Genomic DNA, 10,271 nt, shown 5'->3' with positions numbered 1-10,271 from the left:
ACCAACCGATGGCGACGCGCGGGGTGGCCGAGTGGTTATGAGATGACCAACCAATGACGACGCGCGGGGCGGCCAAGTGATGCGCGTGTCGTCCAAGTGAAGTAAACGCGTTCCGCAGAGTGATGACTGACAAGAAAATGTCCAGTCGAGTGCGATGCACGGAGTGGCTGAGTCGGACAAGTTGACGAAAGCGTGTCCAGCTGAGCGATGGCGTGCGGCCGGCCGAGTGACGCTGGCGTGTGGGTGGCCGAGTCCACGTCCAACACATTGAAGGATTGGCCCCCACGTTCAACGCATTGAAGGCGTTCCCCCACGCCCAGAATCTGCACGCCCGATCTGCACGCCCGATCTGCATGCAAGAGGCATTAATGCTAATTAGCAAGAGTTAAAATCCCGTTATGCATGCTAGGGACGTTTCCCTTTTCCCGCGGCCATTTATTCCCTGCATGCAGGAAATGAATGGGATGGAATTAAGATTAGGAAGAAAGAGGAAAGCGGGGCTGGGCTCCCTTGTCGGCCACGGCGGCGGCCCGCTCATTGATCCAGCGCGAGGTGAGGCGGCCTGCGATAGATCCGAGTACGGGGCGGCGTTCTCCTGTGAGCCTGCACAGGCAGAGTTTGAGACGACGCTGAGTCGATCTGGTGGCTGCGTCCTGCAGTCGACCGCTCGGAGGAGCGCTGTGGTCCGGGACGTGGCCAGTCCAAACGTCGACGCCGCGTCGGGGCCGTGCGTCCGCTGCGGTGGTCGCCGTCGCGCAGTTGAGTTCAGGCGTGTACCGTGAAGGCCATCGTCGAGCTGGTGCCTTCACCGCGCAGGTCGCTGTTGAAAGATCGATTGGAGAAAAGAGCTGTCGTGGTTGGTCTCGTGGCCAGCATCCGTGCTCCCTTTTTTCCTTTTGTTTGATCTGTACAATAGCAATAACAATATCCCAGGTGATTGTTCATACAGGAAGAAAACCAACAGATTTGTTAGATCGTCGATAATCAATTGTAAAGAATTAAATAGTATGGAATGGGACTTTCTGATCCCTATGTACGAAGAGTATCATGACTCCCTGTGAATGGAGTGATGTCCGAAACATCTTGGATCAGATCTTCCATTGATGATTGTTGATCGGCGGACGAACATTGAAGAAAGAAAACCATTTGCATCATACCAGCCCACTACCAAGCCCTATATAAGCCACCCCCACCACTAGAGTGGGGCATGAATGCCGACTGCCATAATACCAGCCCACTACCAAGCCCTCACTATGAGAATGATGCCGACTGCTTTGTTGCCTACTGGTCTTCGTATATCCGAGTGAGTCGTACGGTCGAGTGGCGAACTGTCATCTGAGTAGATGGTATATATGCTGCTTGGTCGAGTGGATGGTACGCTGCTTGATCAAGTGGATGGTATGCTGCTTGGTCGAGTGGATAGTATGCCTGTATGAAATTTACCTGGACCCACATGTTGTGTGGACCCCATGCTTTATGATATTTCGACCTTTCGTGGGCCTACCTATTATGTGTATCCCCAACACTCGTCTCAAGGGACTAATGGAATGAGAATACTACTTCCCAGCTTCCTAACTTGTGTGTTAGCCAGAGCCAAGAGCAAAACACCCAAGAACACTGATCTTGTGAGAGTAGAGTGGTACTACGTGGTCTCTCGAAAATATTTGCAACTCTCCTTCAATGAAGCTTTTGCCACTAAGGATTGCACTGGTTCTTTATTTGTCTAGGCTGGAGTATCCCCTGTTCCTGAAAACAAAAAAGTTGACTTCTGACCAAAGGGATAACAACATAAACTGTAACCATCAGGGGCAACACAACACCAAATAAAACCATACTTTCGCATAACTCGTGTGTTCATAAGCTCATATTCATCCAGCACCAAAACAACAAGATGTCAGGGCTACCAACTGAAGCACAACAGAAGCTGGAAAACTACAGAAACATGGATGGCGTGCTTTGTCTTTCTGAAACAGAAGTTGCACAAGAAAGCAGGATCACTGCGGTGGCGCCTCCGACGGCTTGATTCCCGTGTCAGCTTCCGATGCCCTGTAACCCAGCCCAGGGCGCGCCGGTTGCTCCTGCTCGCCTTCAAAGTCGCGGGCATCCCGCAGCGAGGCCTCGAAGTCGGTGGAGTCCATCGCCGTCGGTAGGAGGCTGCCGATGTCGTCTTTGGCGCCAAAGCCACCGGCTCGCATGACATCATCGGCTGAGATCGCAGCTTCCATGTTCATATCTACAGAATTGTGACCATTCACTGAAGTCGGATTTCCGGTGTGAGAATCTGCAGTGTGCTTCAGGGCTGCCCCCTGATCGTCTGTCAAGGCATCTGGCTTAGCTTGCTGAGCTAGTTGCCCACTGCCCAAGTTCTTCCCATCCATGCCTGCAACGATATGCCACTAGATATGAAAACTCGATGCCAAGACACCACATTATACACAGTAGCATCATGCTAAAATGCTTTCTATTTAATCAGAACTTCAGAAGTAGTATTTGACAAGATGCAGATAAAGTACCCTCCTCCTTGGCAAGCTATCTATATTCCTGATTATACGCAACAAAGGAAACTGCAGGCAAAGCTACTGCAGAGTTCATGGCACAATGATTATGACACCCATCCATGGCACAAAGCATCAGTGTTAAATTGCTAATTACTCTAGCTGTGCCTTACAGTTGCAGCCACAGAAGTTCCAAAGCGACACTGCTCGGTTCAGTCAGAAACGCAGTGATCTCTTCTTTGCTCGCGCGCTTGTGCACAGAAACTATCAAACATCACGATGCTACAGATCTCAGCTTATAATTTTCCCATTAAATCTTTCACCAAAACTTGCTACTTATACTAGCGCCAAGATTAATTTGACTCCCTTTTCTTCATCTAAAAACAGAGCACAAATCAACTGCTCCAGCGACCTGCGCCTCCCACTTTCCCTTGCTCGATCAATTCCCCGGAGCAACTACAAACCAAATCACACTGACTGCAGAAATACACTCCTAATTTTACATGAACGCTACTCATATGGATTTATCCATACGACGCTACAAAGAACCAGAAGACCAGACGGGGGGTAAACAGATCAAGCAGAGAGAGAGAGCGGAAGGAACCTAACTCACCGCCAGCAGATCGAGTCGGCGAAGAAACGAGGCGCCGCAGATTCGAGAGCTCGCCTCTTCTCGCTCCTTCCACGCAGCCAAGGAAATCCTTTCTTTTTACCGAGGCAATCCAATCCCCTCTTCGCTTCGCTCGGCCAGTTCACTCCTCGTCTAGTGCTCTCGTGGGTTGGATCACCACGTGTTCAGCGAAAGCAGGGGTAACGTGGCACTGTGCTTGCCCCTTTTGGGCCCATGGGCTAGTTAGTTAGGCTTTTGTTTATTTCAGTTGGGCCAACTTTTTTTCTCTCTCTCTCTCAAATCTTATTTTGCTCAACAAATGCTAAATACCCTTGGAAGAAAGTACAGAAGAGATGCAATTGGCAGTTCAACAAAAAAAATATGGGATGCTAAAAAAAAAGAATATGGTAGCTACCAGGCTAACACACATAAATTTTTCATATTCATCTTCACTGTTAAAGGAGAGATGGTGGTCGTCGTGGTCACAAATCTCATGCCCTGATATACCTCTCCACTTAAACTTGGGCCGACACGTGGGTGCGCTTTACTATAAATCATGCACAATGTGTCTGTTTTTTATGGGTAACTCGCCAATTACTCCAGCAATAATAATTTTAAAATGTTTATTATTACAATTTTTACTAACGTGTACACAAAAAAGGAACAATAAAAATTTCACCTTAGGGACTTTATCCATATCTAAAACGCCATGTATTTTGTAGTGAAGACAATACATATTCCTTGTTGTTGGTTTTGCATCATGAGAGGACAGTGATATGAAAAGTAGGTTTACTATCTTCTTTGAATCTTTCAAGACATATTTGATTCACGTCTTATTGTGAAAATCAATGTTTTATATGTTGTCACAAAAGATTTGTCTTCACGCTGCCAGAAGCATCACAAACAATCCAGATTGAAACTGGGTTTGGATGGAGTAGAACAAAGGACTACGAATGATGTGAAGGAAATATGTCCTAGAGGTAATAATAAAGTTATTATTTATTTTCTTATTTCATGATAAATGTTTATTATTCATGCTAGAATTGTATTAACCGGAAACATAATACATGTGTGAATACATAGACACATAGAGTGTCACTAGTATGCCTCTACTTGACTAGCTCGTTAATCAAAGATGTTTATGTTTCCTAACCATAAACATGAGTTGTCATTTGATAAACGGGATCACATCATTAGGAGAATAATGTGATTGACTTGACCCATTCCGTTAGCTTAGGACTTCATCGTTTTAGTTTACTGCTATTGCTTTCTTCATGACTTATATATGTTCCTATAACTATGAGATTATGCAACTCCCGATTACCGGAGAAACACTTTGTGTGCTACCAAACGTCACAACGTAACTGGATGATTATAAAGGTGCTTTGCAGGTGTCTCCGATGGTACTTGTTCAGTTGGCATAGATCGAGATTAGGGTTTGTCACTCCGATTGTCGGAGAGGTATCTCTGGGCCCTCTCGGTAGTGCACATCACTATAAGCCTTGCAAGCAATGCAACTAATGAGTTAGTTGCGGGATGATGCATTACGGAAACGAGTAAAGAGACTTGCCGGTAATGAGATTGAACTAGGTATTGAGATACCGACGATCGAATCTCGGGCAAGTAACATATCGATGACAAAGGGAACAGCGTATGTTGTTATGCGGTTTGACCGATAAAAATCTTCGTAGAATATATAGGAGCCAATATGAACATCCAGGTTCCGCTATTGGTTATTGACCGGAGACGTATCTCGGTCATGTCTACATAGTTCTCGAACCCGTAGGGTCCGCACGCTTAACGTTCGATGACGATCAGTATTATGAGTTTATGTGATTTGATGTACCGAAGGTAGTTCGGAGTCCCGGATGAGATCAGGGACATGACGAGGAGTCTCGAAATGGTCAAGATGTAAAATCAATATATTGGACGACTATATTCGGACATCGGAAAGGTTCCGAGTGATTCGGGTATTTTTCGGAGTACCGAGGAGTTACAGGAATACGAGGAAGAAGTAATGGGCCTCATGGGCCAAGTGATGGAAGGGAGGAGGAAGGGCGTGCGGCCCCCCTAGCCTAAACCGAATTGGACTAGGGGGTCGGCCCCCCTTTCCCCCTTTTCCTTCCTCTCCTTCCTTCTCCCTTCCCCCCTTCCTTTCCTCCTCCTAGTAGGAGTAGGAAAAGGGAGTCCTACTCCTACTAGGAGGAGGACTCCTCCTCCTGGCGCGCCCTACAGGGGCCGGCCGGTCTTCCCCCTTGCTCCTTTATATACGGTGGCAGGGGGCACCCTAGAACACACAAGTTGATCATTGATCCCTTAGCCGTGTGCGGTGCCCCCCTCCACCATAATCTACCTCGATCATATCATAGCGGTGCTTAGGCGAAGCCCTGCGTCGGTAGCAACATCATCATTGTCATCAGGCCGTCGTGCTGACGTAACTCTCCCATGAAGCTCTGCTGGATCGGAGTTCGTGGGACGTCATCGAGCTGAACGTGTGCTGAACTCGAAGGTGTCGTGCGTTCGGTACTTGGATCGGTCGGATCATGAAGACGTTCAACTACATCAACCGCGTTCTCATAACGCTTCCGCTTACGGTCTATAAGGATACGTGGACGATACTCTCCCCTCTCGTCGCTATGCATCACCATGATCTTGCGGATGCGTAGGAATTTTTTTGAAATTACTACGTTCCCCAACATGATGGTGCCTCGCACTCTTCTCCTCCATGATATTTCTGCAGAAAAGGCAAAAAGGGAGGCGGTCGGTCTCCCCTGCCTTTTCCCAGCGAGGTCACAAGTCCCCTCTCCTTGCCTTCATCATTCTAGCGGCAGGTGGCGGTATCCTGGACCAACCACTAGTCCTTATGGTAGGTGTGTCTCGCGTCGGTGTTAGGATGACAGAGGCGGTAGTGCGTAGAATAATATTTTCCCAATCCCGCCTTTATCTCAGTAGCGCTCTCGACGATGACAGAGCAGGTTCTCTATGAGTCATCATCCATCAGTCCATTCATACAACGGAACTTTGGGTTCCTAGATGTGGGGAGTTTTGTACTCTACCATCAAACTGCGCTGGATCGGTGTTTGCTCCAACGCTTTTAGGAAGCCTAGAGGAGGTGTATAGGAGTTGGTATGTAGTGGTTGCAGTCCTCCATGACAACGACACCAGTGGTCTGAGGCGGATGGATGGAGCGGTGCAAGGTTAGCGGATCGAGAAGGAAATATGAAGATTCTCATTCAATGTAGTCGGACAGAGTAGTTGGCTCTGAGTGGAGCAGTCCAAGGGTAAATAGTTTGACATGCAACCTGGGAAGTGGAAAAAATCAATAATACCCGACTCATGAAACCAACTTGTTAGCTATCTAAATAAAATATGTCAATATGGTTGGTAGATCTTATAGCAAATGTACTCATTTGTAGAAAAACTGGACATGTGATTGGTGAGGTGGCAAAAATCAACAACTCCCGATTCATAAATACAACTTCGAGTTACTCCTTTGCAACTACATAGTCCCATTGAGCATAGGAGGTGAACACTCAAAACTGCACCGCAAAAATGTAAACTTGCCCATTTTGGTTGTTTTCACTCGGTGGGTGGGTAGAGAAATGATGCTAGCTTCGTCTATGTGGACTATGATTAGACTATGATCACTGGTAGGCATGGGATGCACTAAGAATATGAGTTCAAGTTGAGAGTATGTACACGAGCTGATTCCACGAGTTTTTGTTGAGAGCGATGACCGCAACACTTTCTCTGCTACATGCATGGTGACTTCAATGTCTCCTGGTTCTCCAGAATACCAACAACACACTTATGATCATTTCCAGTCGGTCAATGTGGCGGCATCTATGCAAACTGTGTATTTTCCTCTCATAAAAGGTAGCAACTCTCCCTATCAATGAAATATGGCAAAGGTTTGCCTCTTCTCCAATAAAAGAATGCATTGTTTTTATATTTATCCGAGTAGGCAAATTCCCTTGTTTTGAAGCCTGGCTAGCGATTGGAAACCACACGCAACACAACAACGAACAAAACAATTCTTTAGAGACCTTGATGATCTAATGATAAAGAAAACCGAAAGCTCATATGTTCATCAGCTCGTATTCTTCCATCACCGGAGCAGGGTGTTAATGTTGCCCAATGAAGCACGCAGTTTAGAAGCTGGAAACTCCAGGAACACAAGCAGAACATATGGACAATGTGTGCTCCCGTTTTGAAGGTAAAGTTTGCACAAGGAAGCGTGATCACCGTCACGGCATGTTTTACAACTTGCTTCTGGTGTCAGCTTCAATTGCTTTTATAACTTAGCCAGGGGCTCGACACGTGCTCATTCCCGCCTTCAAAGTCACGAGTGTCCCATGGCGAGTCCTTGAAGTCAGTGGAGTTCATTCGTATAGGCAGGAGACTTTGGTCTCATATTTCATACCCAAGTTGTCAGCTCACATAGATGGAAGCCTCCATGTTCAGCATATGTTTTAGCTTGTTGAGCCTGCCCAAGTCTTTCCCATCCAAGTGTGCAATGATACAATATATATGAAACTCTGTATCAAGATACCACACACGAATGTAGAGGCCGGGCTTTCCCCTCTTTGAAAAAAGATACCACATTGTGCGTGGTAATATCATGCTTAAATTCTTTCCCTTTTAAATGGTATTTAATCAGAACTTCATTAGTTGTTGACATGTTGCAAATAAAGTATCCTCGTTAAGCTATCGAAATTCTAGATTTTGGTATTTAGAGTTCATGAAAGGATTATAACCCCCATCCATGCCATAAAGTATCAATGTTAATTATTCCAGCTCTGGCTTCTAGTTGTAGTATGGAAGTTTCAACTAAACAAGGTCTATCACGCTAGCCCCCAATTCAGTTAAAAATGTAGTGGTCATTTTTTTTTGCACACTTTTTTTCTCGAATACGCACGAGTGTGCGTACTATATTATATAGAAGGGGGGTTGAGAGCCCAAATCCACCAATGATGTTACAAATTTAGTACATCACGAGTGAAGCTCCAACATCTGCATGGAAAACAAGAAAAACACCGTATGACTACTCGCCTATCGCCCACCTCGATAATTCCGCTGCAACTCCAGCCCAGTCGCCCTTGAGCAGTCCGGCTCTGAACCAAGCCGATCCCTCCTCCACGATCTTCATAATGAGCCCAGCTAATGAGGGAGAGGCGCCATCAAAAACAATGTCGTTGTGGTGTTTCCAGATCTCCCAAAGGACCAAGGAGATGATGACGCGCATGTTCTTCAGCTTATCCGCGCACCAAACAGCTAGAGTGTCGTGCCATGCGGGTGTCCATGCAGGCTTGCCTATTGTGGTGCAAAGGGTTCTCCAAATTGTCCTTGCGAAGACGCAACTTAGCAGGATGTGATTCAAGGTTTCCTCCTCCTTGTCACAAAAGGGGCAACTGTCGTTGTGTGGCATCCCTCGCCGAGCCAACCGATCCGCTGTCCAGCACATGTTGTTCATGGCAGGTCAAAGGAAGAAGCGGCAGCGCAGCGGCGCTTTGGACTTCCACGTAAATTGCGCTGTGGCTGACACCTCTCTGCCAGCGAATTTCGCCGCGTAGGCAGACCGGGCCGAGTACATGCCACCAGGCTCCCAACACCAGGACACCACATCTTGTACGTCATCATGCAATATTACCTCCTGAACTCTCGGCCACAGGTTCAGATACTGCCCTAGGGCCTGCGGGCCTAGGTCTGGTTTGATATCGGATGTCCAGATTCCAAAGGTGATAGCCTCCTTTAGGGTTCTCGTTCTTCTCTTGATCGGAGGGACGGCCTCATAGATTTGCGGGGCGATTTCCGCAATGCGATATCCATTTAGCCAGCGATCCTCCCAGAAGAGGGTCAGGCTATCGTCTCCTACTGAAATCTTGGTTGCCGCATTGCAGATTGCAGTCGATTCCTTCGGAACTTTGATGTCGAACTCGCTCCATGGTCTGTTCTTATCCACATGCTGTAGCCAAGGCCATCTGGCTTGTAAGGCAACATTGAGCCAAGCCAGGTCTGGGATGCCTAGCCCGCCCGCCCACTTTGGCGTACAGACTGTTTTCCAGGCCACCGAGCAATTTCCACCACTCGCTTCCTTCTTGCCACACCATAAGAACCCACGGATGATCTTGTTTATGGCATGAATTGTCTTCATTGGTAGTGATAGTGCAAGCATCGCATGGATGGGAACCGAACAGAGAACAGAAAGAACGAGGATGAGCCGTCCGCTCTTCGGCAAGGAAGCAGCTTTCCAGTTCGGCAGGCTCTGAGCAATGCGCTCCACCATGGTGTGCAGCTGGGCCGCGGAAGGCTTTCTGAGACAAAGCGGCATCCCCAGGTAGCGGCACGGGAAGGAGCCAAGATCACAGGCCAGGGTAGTCGCAGCCAAGGCCTTCTCATCGTCGGAACAGCAAATAGGGATTACCGCCGACTTGCTCAAGTTGACCTGCAGGCCGGATGCATTTTTTGTACACACTTGTGTAATGTTGCTACAAATCAAAAAGGAAAGAGACAGCCCAATGCTAGAAGCTCCCATACCAGGGCAATGCAAAAGGGCCGTGCTGAACCTAGGGCCTCTTGGCATAAGTGTGAAATACTTCATCGAAATTGCTTCATGCACGACAGAACCGCACGATCTACAGACGACACCTTCCATCCCAAGAGCGCTGGGCAGCAGCTTTAAAAAAAATTGCGTGAAGCGTGCATGCTCGCTGTAGGTGCTGCCACGTTGGATCGTCCAGGCATCGGGCACATATATGTCGTGTGTATAGCAACGCTGATACTTCATCACAGCCTCACCGCAACTTGCTACATTTACTTGTGACATGATTAATTTGACTTTCCTTTGTCCCCTTGAATGTCAAAATAGAGCATATAGATCAACTACAAAAGAGCAGAAACAGACTCCTAACCTTCATGAACAGCTACAAAAAAAAAACATCTCCTGCTTCAGAAATTGATTCCTAGCTACTCATACGGCTGATGGATCAATCAGCACTAGCAGGCAGCAATTATGCAGTTAGTAGCGCATAACAAGCACCCGCAAAAAAATATAGCGCAGAACAAAAATGATAAGTAGCACTAATACTCTGGCTCACAAGATTTTTCTTAGATTCATATGGAAAATGTTGAAGTATACATTATATTTGCCTCCCTTATAAAAAATG

General features: G+C 47.1%; 1 protein-coding gene across 3 annotated transcripts; it reads right to left on the bottom strand.

The window, feature by feature from the left end:
• Positions 1-1,814: 1,814 nt before the first annotated feature.
• Positions 1,815-3,255, bottom strand: LOC119285078. Of its 3 annotated transcripts, none has more exons than XM_037564310.1 (2): positions 3,100-3,255; positions 1,815-2,380 (listed from the first exon to the last, which is right to left on the bottom strand). In XM_037564310.1, the coding sequence occupies exon 2, from the start codon at positions 2,376-2,378 to the stop codon at positions 1,995-1,997; it is 384 nt and encodes a 127-aa protein (XP_037420207.1). In that variant the 5' UTR covers positions 2,379-2,380; positions 3,100-3,255; the 3' UTR covers positions 1,815-1,994. The 3 variants fall into 3 exon arrangements, with proteins under 3 accessions (XP_037420207.1, XP_037420198.1, XP_037420190.1); XM_037564301.1 differs by having other exon boundaries at positions 3,105-3,255; XM_037564293.1 differs by having other exon boundaries at positions 3,109-3,255.
• Between the last annotated feature and the right edge of the window lie 7,016 nt (positions 3,256-10,271).

Source organism: Triticum dicoccoides, chromosome 1A, assembly GCF_002162155.2.
Source record: "Triticum dicoccoides isolate Atlit2015 ecotype Zavitan chromosome 1A, WEW_v2.0, whole genome shotgun sequence".
In the NCBI taxonomy this organism is placed as follows: Eukaryota; Viridiplantae; Streptophyta; class Magnoliopsida; order Poales; family Poaceae; genus Triticum; species Triticum dicoccoides.
The sequence above is the reverse complement of the archived record's forward strand: the minus strand, read 5'-3'. Positions and strand labels throughout refer to the sequence as shown.

Excerpts from the sequence above, each read along its gene's own strand:
- LOC119285078 (XM_037564310.1), bottom strand. The coding sequence starts at position 2,378 with ATGGATGGGAAGAACTTGGGCAGTGGGCAACTAGCTCAGCAAGCTAAG.